Source organism: Stylophora pistillata, chromosome 7 (assembly GCF_964205215.1).
Source record: "Stylophora pistillata chromosome 7, jaStyPist1.2, whole genome shotgun sequence".
Taxonomy (NCBI): Eukaryota; Metazoa; Cnidaria; class Anthozoa; order Scleractinia; family Pocilloporidae; genus Stylophora; species Stylophora pistillata.
Genome location: NC_142525.1, coordinates 9,235,149 through 9,254,336, shown reverse-complemented (window position 1 = coordinate 9,254,336; position 19,188 = coordinate 9,235,149). Strand labels below are relative to the sequence as shown.

At 38.2% G+C, this 19,188-nt stretch overlaps 2 protein-coding genes across 2 annotated transcripts; both read right to left on the bottom strand.

The window, feature by feature from the left end:
- Positions 1 to 5,294: 5,294 nt before the first annotated feature.
- Positions 5,295 to 17,824, bottom strand: LOC111343569 (neural cell adhesion molecule L1-like protein). The gene is made up of 5 exons (XM_022950752.2): positions 17,447 to 17,824; positions 10,207 to 10,548; positions 9,613 to 9,873; positions 7,525 to 7,557; positions 5,295 to 6,512 (listed from the first exon to the last, which is right to left on the bottom strand). Exons 1-5 carry the CDS (start codon positions 17,505 to 17,507, stop codon positions 6,370 to 6,372), a joined length of 840 nt encoding a protein of 279 aa, XP_022806487.1. The 5' UTR covers positions 17,508 to 17,824; the 3' UTR covers positions 5,295 to 6,369.
- On the bottom strand, positions 13,644 to 15,739 carry LOC148726528 (uncharacterized). Its single transcript, XM_088726888.1, has one exon. The coding sequence runs from the start codon at positions 14,625 to 14,627 to the stop codon at positions 13,857 to 13,859; it is 771 nt and encodes a 256-aa protein (XP_088583014.1). The 5' UTR covers positions 14,628 to 15,739; the 3' UTR covers positions 13,644 to 13,856.
- Positions 17,825 to 19,188: the final 1,364 nt, after the last annotated feature.

Here is a 19,188-nt window from a genome sequence, read left to right as displayed (position 1 = left end):
AGAGCACAACTAAATCGCTATGTAGGAAGGGGTATATCGACGACGTTTCCTGTCTGTTAAACAGAACCAAAGACAGAATAGGATAATTTTTAAGACGGGCAAGCAACTCTGTCAAGAGGTTTTTTCTCTTGATTCTATACACGGCTGGAATATCAGACTCAGAAATTGGATTCTGGGACACAAAGGTGTTCGAAAACGATAGATTTAACAGGGATTCGACCCCTTCACCAAACGCATTACAAAGAGATGAAGACCTTCGAATACTTGAATTTTTCTTCGTGTCATTCACCAGGCGCAAAGAATAGATTCCTAAGGGAAGAGGAGCTACGCCTTCGATGATTTGTTCAATAAACAATAAAGCCATCAAGATGAAATTTTGGAGAAATATATCTTTGAATTGGTCTCAACGGGACGGAAAGGTCACCCGAAAACTTACATGGGATTAGGCTTGAGATCGATTATAAAGGTTTTCCTGTCCGACGGTCACTTAAGAGCCAATTAAGAGGAGATTTCTTTTTTTAATTTTCTCCGTAAAGCTATGTAGAAAGGCTTCTGCAGACTCGCTGCTCGTTTCTCTTGCTAAATCTCAAAGCTGTCTTTCGCTCATTCCATGCCTTTAATTTGATCTAGTAAGTCACATAATACGGCGGCTTTTCATCGTGCAGGACGACCTTTTCGCGATGGCGCATTATCGCTACCGCGGAATAAAACGACACGTTGTCAATAGACGAAAGACACTCGAAGGAACCAGATGAGGGTTGAGCCGGTTCTCGGTCAAAACAGCGAAGATTTGGTCGAATAATGTCACAAACATGGTAGCCCTTTCTTTTCTCTAATACACAAAATTCTAAGAAAGGCCATTAATCTAACGATGCAGCCTTGATTGTTTTGATATGCTTATTTATTTTTGCTTGTCACGTAAGGATGAGCTCGTAACGTGACTAGCATAACGGACCAGTGATTAGAGTAACGAAGTTTGTCATAAGACTCGAAAAAAACAACAACAAACAAACAAACAAACAAACAAGCAAACAGCCGGTACAAGAAGAGATTTTGTAAAAGGCTTCCTCGCAGTTACTTTGATCAGCGATATTTTGAAATCTAGAACCTCCCCAACTAGATCCATTTCATGTCCTTGCAATAAGGTCGAAGTTGAGAGGCGATCAATTTAAAAATATGTATTTAACTAATGAAATAAAGGAAATGAAAGATATTCCATTTTCCTTTTTCTCTTCCATGAGGTCGTTACATGGACTGAAGCGGCTGCCAGAGGCGCCTGATAATGCTGACGTCCGATCTCAATCTTAACAACACCGGTATACCTTAGCCCCCTATGCTGCTATTAAGGTATCGAATCATTCACTTCAATCGACTAACTATATAGTTAATAAGTAAGAGGACTACATGCTCGTTCAATTTTGGAAATAATTGGATGGGAAAAAATTGGAGGAGAGCCAAAACTGGACGAAGCCGTAGGCCGAGTCCAATTTGGCTGTCAGAATAATTTTTTGATAGCATGAAGGTCCTACTACATACAAGAATTCAACTCCATTCGGTCCTATTACCATTACATATCTGTTCTCGACTCGCACGTTATTTGTACCCTTCTTAGTGAAAAGGGGCAATAAAAGAATAAAGCTACTGATCAAATTACCAAAGATAGACAGAAAAATGTAAGCATTTTTACACTTTCCTTAAAAATATTCAGAAAATGACAGCAAATAATTTGTAACAATTAACAATACGTATCTCCAGAAGAGACTCTTTAACTTCCCTAGAATTGCTCTACAAATTTTCTTTCGAATGCAGATTATTATGACGACGAACAACAGAACAGCGATCACTATTCCAGCAATTTCAACGCCAGTGAAACTTGAGCCCTCCATTCACAAGAGAACAACAACAACAAGGACAGAATTAATCAATGAATATGGTGATGTGGAAAATTGAAGTTTACATTCAAAGCATAGATTGGAGTTAAGTTAATAACTCATAACGGATTAAAGACTTCAAAAAAACACTTTTAATCTTTATTTAATCGTTTCTTCATTTGTTTAGGCCAAAGATTTTTCAGTCCCGGTCTTCTTTTAAAGTAAGCTTCATTCTAAATAGAAACTAGGGTACATGGTGGTTCTTTTCCTGCCGCTAAGCGAGCTTTACTTGAAAAATAATCTGTAAGAGAAGGGCATGTTCTCAAATTCGCCAAAGGTTCGCACTAAGTCCTGCAATCGGCAGAACCAAATTTGTTTTTCTATTAGTAGGGGCTGTAGGTGTGTTGAGGGGATGGGGGAAGCAGGAATGGGGGTTAGGAGGTGTATTAAAATGAAAGGAAATGAGGAAATAGTGGGACAGGAAAGGGAATGAGGATGAAAAAAGGATGAAAATTCAAAAGTCTCGCAACGATTCAGGTCTGCGCAATGTTTCTTGTGGGACATTTCCGAAGGAATGCATTATTCAAACTGATAAGGCATTGCAGGGAGACGCCATGTTTACGTTTCTCCAAGGGGCACAAATATAGCGGCTGCAAGCTAACGAAACCATACGTCATCGCGGTAAGGTATAACAAGCCCATAGTCGTCTTCATGAGGCTCATAGACATCCATATGAGTGCTTATTCTCTCATACAAGGACTGTTTACAGCATTCTCAGCCGCCATTTGGATATCTTGTAACGCAAAAGCTTAGAAATTCAACCTTGCTTTATCCAAGACGAAAAACCTTATCAAACTGAAAGTTTTAAAAAGATGGATCTTCCGCTGTTCTAATAACAAACTAAACTAAAATCTCCAAAGGATTGATAGTTCCTTACTCTTTAATTCTTATTACGTTGCGTGAAAACCAATGCAAGCAGTAGAGGTGTTGGTCGCGAAATAAACGACTGATAAAAATCAATGGAATCCTATATGATTTTCGACACACATTTAAATTTGCTCCAAAACTGACTATGGGAAAATTAAACAAGTACACCTACTGCTTACTTGATGGTGATGAAGTTGATAGAGCCAGGATGTCTAAGGTCATAAGAAAATGACAAATTAAACACTTCTTATATTTTTTTCATATCTTATAGAGGTCTTAAGAGTCATGTTTATAGAAAGCTGTGATTGACTAAACATGAATTAATAATAATTAATAATTAAATGAGAATTATTAAATGATTAATAATTAAACTTGAATTAAAAGTGAACTCTGGTTACATCCTTTCCTTTATAGCTTAATTTCTTTTTTCAAGTCACACCCTGTAAGATGATAATAAAATATTGTTTCGTGCGCTTCTGGAGGCAGTGTTATTTTCTCCTTCCCTTCCTGATAAAATAGAAGATGATTATAGACTGTTGTGAGTCTCTTATTATAATAGCTGCTTCAAGTGGTCCGTTACTTCTTCAAATAGCCCTACTGGCATTAGGATATCGCGGAGGGGAACACAAATGAGATCCCCAAAACACGATTCTTCTACCTCTTACTCATTTAAATCTAACATGCCACGGGAACCAATGTTGATGGCATCAGCAACTCGTTCCATTGTTTGCGTTGCAGTCACGTTGAGACTGAATTTCTTTGATCCCCTTGGGTAAGATTTAAAACGGCATATTTTGGGGAAATCTTTCTTCGGCGGCCTTCCCCTTCCTCGCGCAAACTATCCGACTAGCTGTGATTATTAATGTTTCATTTCGAAACGATTACATTTTAAATACGATACTATCTGAATTTTATCGTACTTACTTAAAAAAAAACTATTGTCCCGATTTTAGGTGGACCGTTACGGCATTCCTGCACTGCCCACATATTCTCCCATCAGCATTCACATCGACGCCGAAGCAAGGTAGAAAATCTTTCTTATAATCAGAAGCAGGCCGTCTGTCCTCTCTAGTCATAGTCTTGTCACACAGCGCGCACTTTTCTGCTACACGACTTAGTTGTGTAGTGAAATTTACAATGAGAAATGACACCAAAATTAACATGAAAAGTATAATTTGAATTTCCCGCGGCATTTTCATTACCGCGATCACACCTTCTTGTAACAGGGGTTGCACGCATGCGCACGTAGAATGCCCTCCTGTACTGACCATCTATATCACGTTTATTACAAAGTGAGACAAGTGTTATTACAAAGAGCAACAGAACAAGCACCTCTCCAGAAAAAAGTTAATTATGAAGTAATAAATTGATTATCACATTAAAGGGAAACGATTAAAAGTTTGTGACAAAAATTTAAATAAAGGAATAAAAAGTGAGGCTTTTCATCTTCATGCGGGGATGATACCTTGCCTATAAATTCGTGTATTTATTCGTTACAATCACTCACTGATATTATTTTAAAACACCTTGATTCCTATTAATATCGCTCTCTACCAAGACCTTAAAAGATGGTACATTTGTTACCGCAAAACTTCTTGTTATACTGTTTTTAGAGTGTATCGTATGTCTGTATTTTTCGAACTGGTTATGTGAAGTATATGAATTTGAAATATTCATTTCCTTGCGAAATTTTGCGCTATTTTTTAATTTGTTATGTATATGTTTAGTCTGGTGGATAAATGGCTATGTTTAGTTTGAGAAGCAGCTTCGTGTCAGAGCAGTTTATTTTTCTCCATTGTGAGTTTATTTGTTCTCTTTGCTTATTTGTTGTGAGTTTTCGTTCTCTTGTACAGGAGTGTCTAGAAAGGTTGACGGAAAACAGGCAAAAACTTGCACGCAAAAATTCCCAAAAGATATGGTGGGCAGTTCTCAGGTCGCGGTTTCTCGACCTCAGGATTTCAGGGAAATCGGGGAAAAAGTAATTATATACGTAAAGCAATACGTCAATTTCCAACTGAGATTCCAATGTAATTCGGGATTGCATTGGTTTTGGGTCACTTCGCTCTGTGATTGGTCCATGAAACGAGGGTCACTCTCTCCTGACCAATAATATAGAGCTCTTTTCGACTGAGAAAGTGCTACAAACTTTCTGGACCAATCGCATTGCGCAGTAATGCAAAAAAAAAAAAAGAAGTCCAAGTCTGTATTTGACATGTTATTGAAAAAATTTTTTGCAGCTTGTCATCCGCGTTTTCCCGCGACTAAATCAGTCTGCTTCTTTCACTTTAAGTATTCTTTTGATCTTCTAGGTATTTCCTGTCGTTATTTTGGTTAGCTTTTACTACAATCATTCGAAAAGATTGTTCGTTTGCTTGTTTGTTTGTTTGTTTGTGTGTTTGTTTTTCTTCTATAAGTAGAAGCATCATATTTAACTCCAGACACGAATTCCCACCAAAAATCATCAAACATAGTCTTTCTAAAAGCAATAAAACATAATTGGAATAAAGTTCAATTTAATCATAAAGATTAAAAACTTCTGATATGTTAAAAAAATACATTACAATGCCTTCTTGTTCTCTAAGTCGATCCTTTATTGGGGTGTTGGAATTAAAACCTCTTTTAAATGCTTTGGTATACTTTCGAGTTCGTGAAAATTTATTTGTCCATCAGTAATGTTAATTCGAAATTAGGAGCATAAAAAACGAGATATGTCTAAAAATTCATGCACTAACGAAGATGGCAAAATTTCGTCAAGATCGTCAAATCCGCGAAATTGAATTCGTCCTATCGAGTTTGACTAAAATTCACTAAAAAGTCTAACTAGTCTATGAAAATTGACTCGGTTTAACGATTCTGAGGAAATTTCGCCATTTCCACATTTCTAGACATATGTAATACAAGAAGTGAAATACTTACAGCCTCTTTAATTGTAAATTGAAGGCAATACGTGACATTGCACAACAAAGGTAGAATGAATAATTAATATAGTCTGTTTGCAATGAGGAAATAAATTCCTGATATTTACATGTAAACCCTTGCGTACACAAAGGTGACATTTTGAAAACGTCAGAACCTTTATTTTCTAGTGTATTCCCTACCCCACTCAAACGAATATAAAACATTTATCATTTAATAAGTAACTATAATTAGGCTAAGAATATAAATGACAAAAGCTATAATATATAGCCTACCGCTAATGAAGCAATTGTGACAACATACCATGCAACACCACAAAGAAAGAGTTACGTAACCCATGATAAATACATGTTTTCATGTTTTCAATATTTGCAGGTATAGAATTGATATTCAATTGGCTTTTGTCTGTGCGCGAAGGAAAATTTAGTCCTCACAACAAACAAAACTTACAAAACATTTCATATTTTCTCCACGCTATTCTTAAACTATTCTCCCATCAGAGGGGCGAAGTAATACGAAGAGCTGACGTTCGAAATGTGAGCTTTCTCAACTCTGTACGTAACAACTTACAATTTCAACTAAGTTGATATAATCAAATTACTTTGTTACTCCCACAGACGCTGCACCACAGTTTCTTTAGAAACTTACCCCTTTCTTAAATATCTATTTGGTTTGCGCCCCTATTATTGCACAGTACACGAACTAAGCCCCCCCCTAAAAGTATCACGAGTACTAGTACTAAAAGCGAGTAAGTTGTCCATTTGTAGGTGGTCTCGCACTCTCGACCTCCTTGATTATCTGTATAACACAAAATCGATTAGTGTAAAGTCGAGTCATCCCTACAGCAACGAAAACTAGAAACAGGGCAGGGGCTATACTTGGTTTAAAATATGCGAGAGTTTTATTGTTTCTCTTTAACATAAAGCTTTTCTACAATTTCCATGGTGCTCATGCATTTCAAACTCTGGCACTATGGACTAAGGAGATATACTTGGTTAGTGGTTAGTGCATTTCTCCTAACACGTTGGGAGGAAGGAGGCAAAGATGAAGGAAAACTAGCTTTAAGAACGCTTAAAGAATTATGACGATGAAAAAACAAACCTTCAAAACAAACACAAAAAACAGAAACTAAACGAAACAAAACAGGATTATGCGAAACAGACACACCCACAATAAAAAAACATATATACACTAACAAAAAGAATACAAACAATTGAAAAAAAAATTGCTGATAGCTAGAAACTCCTGTTGGATTTGTCAGTGTTGAACCTGGAAGATGTATAAAGTAAACGCACACACACATACACTCATACATATAGACACACATAAAAAGAGAGATCAAATTGCTGATCATAACTCAAATTGCATCGCACCATTCAATAATATGTGGTGGTTCTGAAAATATAAACATTTTTTTTTCTTAATTGCAAACCGTAAAATGGCCAAAATTTTAACCGTTAGCCGTAAGAGCTATTAGGCCATTGAGACACTCCCAAAACTTCTTCACGATTTCCGGGAGCGTTTATGCACTTAATACAGTGGCAATATCAACTTGAGTTAATAGAGTTGGTTTGTATGATTCTTTAAGCACTTTGGGAGGAAGTAGGTAACTAGAATTACGACAAAAATTATGTTTTCAGAAGCACTTTACAAATTACGTTCAAGAAAAACAAAGAGCAAAAAAAAAACAAAAAACAAAAAAAGAAACAAATCAGAAGTATCAAAGCAAAGTGAATCAAAATGGAATGTAAGCTAAACAAGATTCCTACTCAGACAAATAAAAAAGAAATAGTTAAAATTTTGTGAGTACCTGTCGGAGGTGACGATGTTGAATATGAAAGATCTATAAAGAAAATGAACGCACACATAAAAGAGAGATTCAATCACTGATTATAACTTGATTTGTATTGCAGCGTTCTGTGGCCCTAACGTGTCACAAAAACACCTCATGCTAACTACGGTACTTTTTAACAGTCTCGTAGAATAGATTGCAATAAAGAGGAGGAAGAGGATAGAGGGAGCTGGGAGGAAAGACAAGAGAGAATGAGGAGTGTAAGGGATAGGAATGAGAGAGAGAAGAGGGGGGAGAAAGAAGAACAAGTAGAGGGAGAGTGGAGGGAAGAGAGGAATGGAATAGATGAGGACGAGTTGGAAAGAAGAGATGGAGAAAGGAGATGGTAGGAGGATTGTTTGATAGGATGGTGTGAGAGGATGGCGTGAGAGGAGGGAAGAAAGAAGGGAAGAGATAAAGAGAAGGGGAAGAAAGGAGGGGGAAGGAGGGGCGAGAGAAGGGAAAGGAAGAGGGGAGAGAGAAGAAGAGGAGAGATAGGTGGGGGTGAGAGGAGAGAGAGATTGAGAAAAGGAAGAGGAGGATACAGGAGGGGAGACAGAAGGAGGAAAGGGGGGAGTGGAGATAGGAGAGGGACTACGTAGGGAAATTATGCGGAGGAGAGAGGAAAGATAGCGACTAAGAGGAGAAAAGAGGGGAATGAAAAGAGAGGAAAAAGAAGAGGTGAGGAGAGTGGAAGGGTCAAGAGGATCCACCACTAACAGATGAGACATATACAGACTGCACATTCTCATTAATTCAGGCAGTTACACATTTGGTAACTCAAGCAAAAGCTTTTAAATGGCAAGGACTTAGAAAGCCGTTTGAAATTTTGCTATCAGAGGTAACGAATGATGGATGGATTTAAGACTTAAAGAGAGGATGCTTACCTAGCATCCAATTTTAGTAGTTAGTGTAAGCAAAGTAAAAGGTCTGTCCTCAACTTTCTTTATTTGTTTTCTTTTTTAGGTCAACAAATTGAATCTTTAAAACACCTTATGTTCCTTTAGTTTCCACTGCCCCCTCCACTGCCCCCTCCCGCTCAATAACACACTCACAGGATACATGATTAGTCATGAAGAAAGCTGAGTACCTTTATTCTCTGACTGACCACCAATATGATACACAGTGAACAATAAATTGGCCATATATGTGTAGGTTGATTTTTAAACTCACGCTTTTCATACTTGAAGGGAAAAGAGTAGGGAAGAGAGAGGTGTAAATGCGGTAGGAAAAGATACGACCTCTGTCAGAATTTCTTTGTTGAATCTAATTCATTTCTTAGCTTTCAGACGGGCAAAAGTTACACCATTCATTCCAGACTTTCTTGTGATTCTAAAAATGTGATTTACTTCGCTTCTTGCAAGAAATGTCTCCTGCGATACATGGGATCAACTAGCTATTACCGAATTTAGAATTAGGTTTCGAAATCAAAAATCTGTTATGCTCCCAAACAAAACAGCTTGTGAAGTAGCAATACACTTTACCAGAACCCCACACACCCTAGGTGATTTTTCGTTCCATTGCATTGATCAGGTACAGTCCCCAGGCGGACGAGATGCGGTCTATCTTTCCCGCTCGGGATTGCCCGCATTGATCGTCCGCATAAAAAAAATAGAATAAGAACTACGTTCGTAAATTTTGAACAATTTCGGCGACGGAAAATAAAAAATCGTCAGAGAATAGTCATTACAGAAAAAACCGAAACGACTCTCGTGCGTTTGTTGTGCGACAAACACAGTTAGCTTTCTTTCCCAGCTCTCGAAGGAAACAAGTCATTCTTAATTCTTGATAAAGCGAAATCTTTCTGCAATATAATAAATCCTTTATTGACCAAGCTTGTTCGGTCGAGATGGCTGGATGTTAGCCTGGTTTTTTTTTCGCATTTTTATGGACCTCGACTTCGTCTCAGTTCATAACAATGCAAAAAAAAAAATTCGGCCAATATCCATCCATCTTGACCTCGCGCTTGATTGATGACGCATATATATAGGCTGGATTTTCAACTTATTTCCTTAATGAACTGATCACCAGTCATACTGAGCTAAGGCTAAATCTTTAAGAACTCACCTAAAACAATTACTTCCACAGTATGGGAGTCAAGTCCGAACGGGTTTTTAGCACGGCAGGTGTATTTTCCACTATCTTCCAATGTGACGTTTTGTTGGATATAGGTTCCCACGGTACTGGTCTGGTTTAAGAGGAGTCCATCTCCACAAGTCCAGGTCATTTGAGGCGTGGGCCAACCATCTGCCACACATACCAAAGACAGGTTCGTTCCTTTGGGCACGTAGACTTTCTCCGGTGTTTTAATTTCTATTCGTGGCGCTTCTAGAAATTCAAAGGACAAAGGAAGTTGTCAATAATCATGAAAATAATAAAGAATAACGAAACGATAATGTCAATGATAGTGACAATGATAATGATATAGTGATAATAATATAATGGAAGCGAATTCCGGCTGATTCGTTAAGTTTTAGCCGAGATCTCTCAGTTATTCTCGTTTTCAATCAAACACGCGGCAGTTCCTGCAGCCCGGATATCACTAAGGAAATGTCCAAAAACATAGAGTACAGTGCACTAACATGTGGTACAACCTCTAACGTCTGTTTTCCTGAAAATGGAAATCTACATGCACAATACTGAGTCAGTGAATGCTCGTACCTCGTATTTTCAAATAAGTTTTTTGCAAACTCTTCCCAATACCGTGGAAGTGAGCCCAGCACAGAATAACCATACCATCGTATTCTGGTGACATCCTAACAATTGTTAGCGTTCCAGTTAGGTCGATTTTAAACAATTGTGGAAAGTCAACCCAGACGCTTGTTTTATTAATCCCAGCAAAGGGGTGTACTTTTCCTTCGCTTGACAAGCATAATTCTAGGTCTTCACAGACGAACCATGCCAAATCATGGAAACCAGGTAAACTTGGAGGGGGATGGTATGGTATCTTCAGATTTTCTTGCGACGGTTTCGCTACAATATCGATCTTAGACACAAATAAACCTATGGAATAGTAGGAAAGTGCGTTAATGGCTATGATAGTAATGGATACTACAAGAAAATACCCAATGGCATTTTGGAATCTTGGCAAAGGACACCAACACTTAAAAAGGGTCAGAAACTGTAGGCAAAGCAAAACTCCACTTCTGATGCCTACGTATAGGGTACCTGCAGTCTAATTCAAAACTTCACGGTCATGAGTTTGAAAACATCATCATTTTATGACCTTTATGCTATGCGTAACTACATGTAAGTTACATCTTATATTACATTCACAGCCATTTGAAAAGCTAAGAAAACTTTAATGACATTTTGGAATTTCACGGCAAGAGGTATAACTTTGCTAAACTTCGAAGACAGCATGTGGGACGTGATAATTAGTTGCTAACGGTTTCCAAAAAGGTGTGCATCTACAGTTGGGAATTACACTGAATTCGTGAATTTTATAGATAATGATAACATTGATAAATTAATGTAAAATAAAAAAAGAGAAAAAATAACAGAAAAAAAGAAAACAACAAATTATTGACTTGGATATACTAAATGCAACTTTCCGACATGTAATAGAATTATGATCCTCAAGAAGACTTAGAAGGAAATAAAGAGTAGTAGATTCATGTTACCTCTACTAACAGGGACTTAATTGTTTACAATTATGTAATAATTTTTCATAAATAATTTTATAATTTACCTCAGTGTCAGTACAGGTCACATGAATTATAAAGCATTTATGCCTCTTGCTCGCTTGCCAATAACCTATTGACATACGCTGTGCATTGCCAGGGGTGAGCTCGGTTTGCTGGGAGAATTAAACGGACAACCTTTATTTGCCGTAATCTCGCCACTCAGTTGAGTGGCCGTTTCAAATTACAGTAAAACCGGAAATAAAACTTAGTCCCAGCAAAGGTGAGGGCAAACACCCATCGAATGACAACTCAACGCACCTATGAGAATGCTCGAATAAAATGGGCGGGTTAATAGGGTGGGAAAAGTTTCCCCTGCGCCGAAACTTAACTAAAAGAAGCCCGAAATCACATGTTCGGATGTTTAAGTATCTGCCATTGTAATTCCCGGATGTAACCTATCCGGGGTAATGATAAAACGCGGCGCAGTTGCATAAATTAATTGATTCCCTTTGGTAATAAATCTCATAAAATTCTTGTACTGGGTGATGAAACCCGCGGAAGATGCCACAAAATATCATTTATCATAATTAAGTTAGGATTTAACACGCACTGTCATTGGTTGAAAGAGCGTGCTCCATCAGAATGAAGTGCACGGAGCTAAGCTAAAGCCGTCACGCCATCTGCCAATTTGTACAATGTCCGGCCATTTCTCTGGTCCCTCTCTGACTAGCTTTTCTTATTTAATTGAAAGTGAGCCGGCAAGTAGCAACAGAAGCCGGCCAAGCAAGGGTTTATCCATGAGCCAAGCGCCGTAATAGACGTCATTCTAACGAGAGTAGAGACGACAATACTCAAACAGAAAACGAAATGAACATGCAGTCGAGTTTTGAAGGTTTTCACGCTCAATTAGATTGTTAGCTTACCTACGGTAACAAAAATCAAACACAGGTGAAACTCGTATAGTATATTCAGTTCGTTGTTCAGTGACAAAACAAAATAAAACAGGTATGATAAGAAATATAACCAAGTGCTATAACTGCTTAAATTCATACAAATAATAACGATATCAGAGCGAGGTCCATCGCAGTTAGCTCATGAGGATGTCCGGTCATCGTAGCGCTTGCGCGTGCAGTGAAGCAAGCCTCATGAATTGCATAGTCCGCCCTTCGGGTGAACAAATGAGAGCTTGCTTTGATATCCTTTCCGATGCGTTGAGTGGAGGGCCCCATTAGTCACAGCAGCCGAGTTTTACGAAGCTGTCATCTCGAGCAATCTTCATGTTCCAGTGAATTTGGCTGTCATTCATAAAACACACGCCTTGAGCAGTTTGTTTTCTAATTGTTATGTGAAAAAAATTTGTGTGTTGTTATGAGCCATAATTCGAAAAAACGTCAGGTAAATGCGTAAAATTCGACCTGCCGAGTTATTTCAGTTTGTTAACTTTGATAATTTGACATCTGTGACAGCTTCAGCCTTGTTCAACAAGACGAATAAACATTTAAACCACACATGCTGCGTTATTATTTGTTCATAAGATCTGTAGTTGCGCAACGTTCTCGTTGCCGTCTAATTTCTTTAAAGTCCCTATTATAATTACTATTATTATTACTATTATTATTATTGTTATCATTATTATTATTATTATTATTATTATTGTTATTATTATTATTATTTGCTGACATCAGAATACAACTGGTGATTTCGCAGTTTCAGGACGAAAAATGACGAAACCAATATCTTAGTCGTTGAGATGATAATAATAATAATAAAATTATTTCTTATAGTGTCATTTACAACAAAAAGGTCAGAGCGCGGTCACAGTGTCTAATGTAAATGAGATATATTCGTCGCTCGCTGTGCGAGTGTACATGTTACCAAACATTTAATCACTCTTTTAAATTCGACCACCTGAAAACATGTGGATAACGATATGATTTGTAAGTTTTTAAATTTTATCGCGAAAGTATACTTTTTTCGTCATGGCACGAGTGTGAAAAGGAAAACCTTTTTTTCGAAAAGAAAAATCTTGTCCGTGCATTTTGATATTTTTCTTTTCAGTAATTTGGTGGAGTTAGCCAATTGTTGGGGTAATTCAAAAACAAAATTTTTTGAATAATTTATAATGTTTATGAAATCTGCTCAAAGATTGACAAAATTTGCTCCTGCAGTGTAAATAACTGATTGCCTGCCGTGAGGAATTTGCGCCAAATAATTGTTCGAAGCAGTGAAAGGCAAACATCATACAAACCGAATTTTAAGAATTCGGAGACAAGAAATGATTAATAATGGTAATTGAACTGAGTGGAGTGCAATTTGGGCTGAAATCATACGCGTGATTTCAAAATCGAACGAGCGCGCAGCGCTCGTTCGATTTGAATTAACAAGTATGATTTCAGACCAAAATTGCACGACACGAGGTTCAATTACCACTTTATTACATCCATTTTGAAATCGCCCAAATACAGAACTTGGTCAATTCAAATATTCTATTGATGCAGTACTGAGCCGGTTTTTAAATAAAAAGCGGAACCGGAAACGCATTTACATCTTATTTTGAAAACAAAACAGAAAGACTTTGACGTCATGTGTCAAAAACTCAGTCAAGCGTATCAAAAGAAAGACAAGTTTCATTCAAGAAATTCAAGAAGTCCTCAATAACTCAGAAAAATAGTGAAGCGTTAAAGTTCAATCCTCGTCGTCTGACTCAATGATGTAAACCCTTCGTTTCTTCTGCGGTTGGGGTGGAGAATTCTGGCTGTCTCTGGAGAAGAAATTGAAGGTGCAGCCTGTGTAATTCTGCGATGGAACGGGAGCAGCACAACTGAAGGCTTCCATGCGGTAGTGCGGAGACTGCAATGGAAAACGTGGTTGAAATCCTGAAAATTCAGCTGACTGAAAACCAGGATTGTAACCCATGGCCTGATACATTAGGCCTTGTTGTTGGACGTGATAAATAGGAACCAGAGGTGTTCGTTTGTGTTGGACTGCAATCTCTTGATTTGAGGCTTGATTTGCAGTGTTTTGGCGGGAGACTTCGTTTGCTTGATTTTCGTTTGACACGTCTTTACATCCACTGATAATGTGAGACAGTTCTTTCCTGTGATTCTCGTCTATTTCATCGTAGTCGTCTAACGAAGATTCACGTGCATGGCCTGTTATTTCACAGATGATATTGCGCGGTTGACATGATTTCTTCAGTTTTGATACCAATGTTTTCCTCATGCTGTGGTTCGTCAGCTTCTTATTCGTCCTGAGACAGGAGGCCATGGATTTCATTAAATTGCCGATGATGTTTTGTCCCATTCGAACTTTGGTATACCAAACATCTGCTGATTTAGGACGATTTATGATGCTTAGATAGAGTAGCCCTGTGTTCTTCATTCCTTCGGGTCGCTTGGACAACCAAAGCTTCAATAGCCGCACTGGATCGCTTTTTCCGCCATCGGTGCTGAACATTGCTTGTGGTGTTGTTCTTTGCCTGATGGTGAGACCACCGCTCCGTGTTTTAGTGGGACCTTCTCTGAACTCAACAACTTCAGTTCCATCTTCTCGCTGTCTTATAATTACGTCTTCCACGTACGCATCGTAGTGTTCTTGGCGACCACGAAATCCCAGTTGTTCCGTCAAATTTTTAAAGTTGACATTGGTCAAGACCTTTCCATTAAAATCACCCAACTGACCTTTTTCCCACAGGGCTGACTCTTCTTCACATGTGATTGGCTGAGCTTTGTTGGGTCTCTTTACCTTTCCTTGTTGACGCAGGGAAATTGCTTTCGCATTGAGGATTTCTCGTGAGGAGTGAAACTCCCTCGATTGCACGATGCTCAGTGGATAGTTCTACTTTAGATATCGTTCTATGGCACGCTGCATGATTTTAAGGGATTCTGGCTCGTAATCATCTCCGTCTTTTTTTCTTACTTCGGCGTAAAACTTACTCAGGACTTTGTCAAGTTCTTCAGGCGCCATTGTTTCGATGGAGACATATTCAGGATGGCGGCATTGACACCAGCTTCTGAAAACATTCATCCATTGTTTTGTGGAGCGGGACGTATTTTTATTGGAAGTGACAGACTTAAGCTCATGTATTTCATCGCTTGAAATAATGGGAAATCTTGCAACATCCAACTCTTGTAGTGGCTTTTGATTTTCTTCGTTTGTTGTTGATTCGGTGGACTCGGGATCGCGCGGATTTTGAGCTTGAGAAGGTACAAAATCGTCAAAATATTCACCAAAATGTAGAGAAAAAGTGGGAGAGTCCCTGGCATGTTGGTCTTCAGCCTGAAGAATCTCATTGTTATCATTCAAAAACTGGAAGAAATTAAACTCATCCATTCTTGGGGGGAAAAATAAGAGTTTTGGAAACAAAAGTTGCAAAATTTGCCAGATGATACTCTTTGTTTTTCATTTTCCTGCAATTTGATTGGTCACTTAAAACAAGCCTTGAAATCTGATTGGTTGTTTGTTTTAAGTGTAAATTCCTCATTGGCTGGAAAAGAGATGCGATTTAGAGCAAAAAATGGTGCGATTTGGGAATAAATCGCACCAATTAGAGCCAATCAGATTACAGGGACCACCAGTGATTGCAAAATGGATGTAATAAATGAAATAACAGAGTTTAATTTTGTTTCGTGAAGTCACTCTATCGAGCGAAGTACGTTCACTGCCAGTATTTCAGCTAAACATCTTCAAGAAATATTGCCCTTTTGTAGACGTTGTCAAAACAAAGAGCGTTATTTATTCAAAGTACTACTACTTGCCATTGTTCAGCGATGAAAAGCTGAAGATGGCAGTGAAACTAATGTATTTCCAACAGCTGTCTTTTCGCTTTGGACACTGATAGAAATGCTAAAGATAAAATACTTACGATAAAACATCCTCGCTTAAAAGTATGGGGCAATTTTCATAAAGCAACCGTCGACTGATGTGCTGTAAGCAAAATCGTGTTGTAGATCATTTTCAATCCAGAAATGAATCCTCAGCAACACTAGAAATGCACACGTACGGTATTTGTTTTGCTTACGCGAATACTTGGTAACATGAATTAAAAGAGAGGAGGTACTATGTCGCATGAGTTCATCACAGATGATTACCACTTACCTAAACTTAACACCGCTAGGCTACTGATAATCACAGGAAAAATAAAATCATCGGTCCATAGCTGTGCAGTGAACAGTTAAAACAAATTTTCTTTGTAAAGAGCAACAGCATAGTAAACGCATGTGGTTTTACTAGCCATATCACTCAAGTGTCAATAGATCAAATTGAAAATAATACCTCAGACAAATATCTCAAGGCACAGTGTTCAATACCGAAAGAAATAGCTCAAAATTCAATCTTGTTAGACTAAGTATTCCCGCTAATAACCTTTAGACCCTAAAATCTCACACAGAACGCCTGGGCTGCCTATTTAAGTAACTTCTATGTTTGTTTCAGTAATTTCGGAAAAACCGGCTTCAGAACAAGTTCGTCACAATATAATCCAGTCAGCAAGGTGCCCCATAGATGCTATTCTTATTCAATGACATGTAAATGAGTGGCCGGGTATTCTGAAGTTTAGCTAGATGCTATTCTTATTCAATGACATGTAAATGAGTGGCCGGGTATTCTGAAGTTTAGCCTATGTTTACCTTAGCTTTGGTGGCGAATTCTGCTTTTTTCACAAGCGTCTAAAAGGAAAGTTGATATTTTTTCGTATCGTGGGAGCAACTTCAGAATACCCGTCCACATCATTTACATGTGTCGGGAGGCTTTGAAGAATGAGGCATAACACAATAGATGCTATTCTTATTCAATGACATGTAAATGAGTGGCCGGGTATTCTGAAGTTTAGCCTATACCTTAGCTTTGGTGGCGAATTCTGCTTTTTTCACAAGCGTCTAAAAGGAAAGTTGATATTTTTTCGTATCGTGGAGCAACTTCAGAATACCCGTCCACATCATTTACATGTGTCGGGAGGCTTTGAAGAATGAGGCATAACACAATAGATGCTATTCTTATTCAATGACATGTAAATGAGTGGCCGGGTATTCTGATGGAATGTTGGAGCAACTTCAGACCTTAGCTTTGGTGGCGAATTCTGCTTTTTTCACAAGCGTCTAAAAGGAAAGTTGATATTTTTTCGTATCGTGGGAGCAACTTCAGAATACCCGTCCACATCATTTACATGTGTCGGGAGGCTTTGAAGAATGAGGCATAACACAATAGATGCTATTCTTATTCAATGACATGTAAATGAGTGGCCGGGTATTCTGAAGTTTAGCCCAGTCCTCACTCACCTGAGCTGAACGCCACTAGAGTGATAAAAATCCCAGAGAGAACTAAAATGTAGTGTGCCATAGCCGAACCAGTTGCAAGTAATAGACAGATTTCCTTGTCAGGAGCGCTTTCCTGTATTCTGTCGGTAGTAAGAGACACGTGAACGTTTGCGGTTTACTGACGGTCATGTGATCATTTGTCCTCAAGGCCATGGGTAATGAAGTCCAATACTTTGGCCCACCAAATTCTCTGTTTAACTCTGTAAATCGCCACACTGTAATTTTTGTTATGTCATGTCTGTATTTGGTCTTGAGTTTGTGGAATTTTGCGCTTTCAGAAACGAACACGAGGAACAAACAAACATCTGCTGTAAAAACACTATTAGAATGAGCACAGTAAGCATAAAGGAAAGTTCCGTCGCATTTGTATTGTCTCGACCGTGACGCAGAAGAAATATCATTCGATCATTTTCTCTCTTTGTGGCGGCATTATATTAGATAGTTTTTGATACACATAATACTTTCGAGTTGTAAATATCATCGCTTTTGAATGACGCAACTCTGTGCAATAGGCCTTTTGCAGCTAGAGATCACGTGCTTAGATACCGCATAGCAACGCCACACTGGAAAGCAAGCACTCTAGTGATCTCAGACAGTATAGAGGTCACAGAGGTCTGCATTCAAACAAAGAATACAGCGGATAACAGGTCAAAAGGTATCCCAATTCGAGAAATCCAGTAAGAAGTAATCAACAGCTTCCCCGGAGTGTATCAGCGGCAAAATCACATCAAAATTCATTTTTCGCTGATACGCTCCAAGAAAGCTGTTGATTGAAAATTACAAGATTTCTCGGATTGGAATACCCTTTAACTTGCTATCCGCTGTATTCTTTGTTTGAATGCAGACCTCTGTGAGCTCTATTTTTTCTGAGATCACTAAAGGGCTTGCTCTCCAGTATGGCGTTGCTATGCGGTATCGAAGCACGTGATCTCTAATTGCAAAAGGCCTATTGTGGGGTTGCCCAAAACAGCTTTGTCTAGACTCTTTTAATTACATTTTATAGGAAACATATTTAGCGCCCCAAGAACGTGATCCCACAGGCAAAGGCTTTACTTAAGTGTCGCAATATTGAAGATATTTTTGGCCAAGAGCGGGATATTTAGATTTCATGATATGCAACGTGAATGGGTGATTTAAACAGCACAATAGAAGTGTTATCGTTTCTTGGTGATCTCTCATGATGCATCCGTTCTTTGCAGTGATTTCATGTCACACTACAGTACATCAGAAAAGTTTGCAGTTTATTTTTAAGGTAAAAGAAAGAAGCCTCACTACCATCAACGGGGAAGTTATCGTCTTAACCGAATTTTTTTCTATAGAAAATAGTTTTACTTGGGCAGTGATCTGTTTTGTTCATTTTGGTGCTTATTTCCCATTTGGTTTAGCGGAAATACGCGTATAAGAAGTAGGATAATTTGTAGAGTTGACTTCATAAACCTCATAAGGAATATTGATTTCTTTAACTTCTATGGCTTTGATGTTCAAATGTTTGATTGGTAAACAGATATTTACAGTTTTGTATTGTTCGCGTTCCAATAGTATGTACATTAAACCGCTTATACTAAAACTGAAAATAAACCTGCTTACTTAGAAGTCGGTTAACAGTAAAAAAAACGGATGTTAATCGACTACTAAGTAATCATTGGATTGTTCACCTCCTGTTTTCAATGAATACCATGCATTTCGACAATGTTTCTAAAAAA

What these genes read in the sequence shown, in the direction of transcription:
- LOC148726528 (XM_088726888.1), bottom strand. Translation starts at nt 14,627, where the DNA reads ATGTTCAGCACCGATGGCGGAAAAAGCGATCCAGTGCGGCTATTGAAG.
- LOC111343569 (XM_022950752.2), bottom strand. Translation starts at nt 17,507, where the DNA reads ATGGCACACTACATTTTAGTTCTCTCTGGGATTTTTATCACTCTAGTG. An exon ending in TCTAGTGGCGTTCAGCTCAG is followed by an intron (nt 10,549 to 17,446) that starts GTGAGTGAGGAC and finishes ACTATTCCATAG; the next exon opens with GTTTATTTGTGTCTAAGATC. An exon ending in AACTTATTTGAAAATACGAG is followed by an intron (nt 9,874 to 10,206) that starts GTACGAGCATTC and finishes TTGAATTTCTAG; the next exon opens with AAGCGCCACGAATAGAAATT.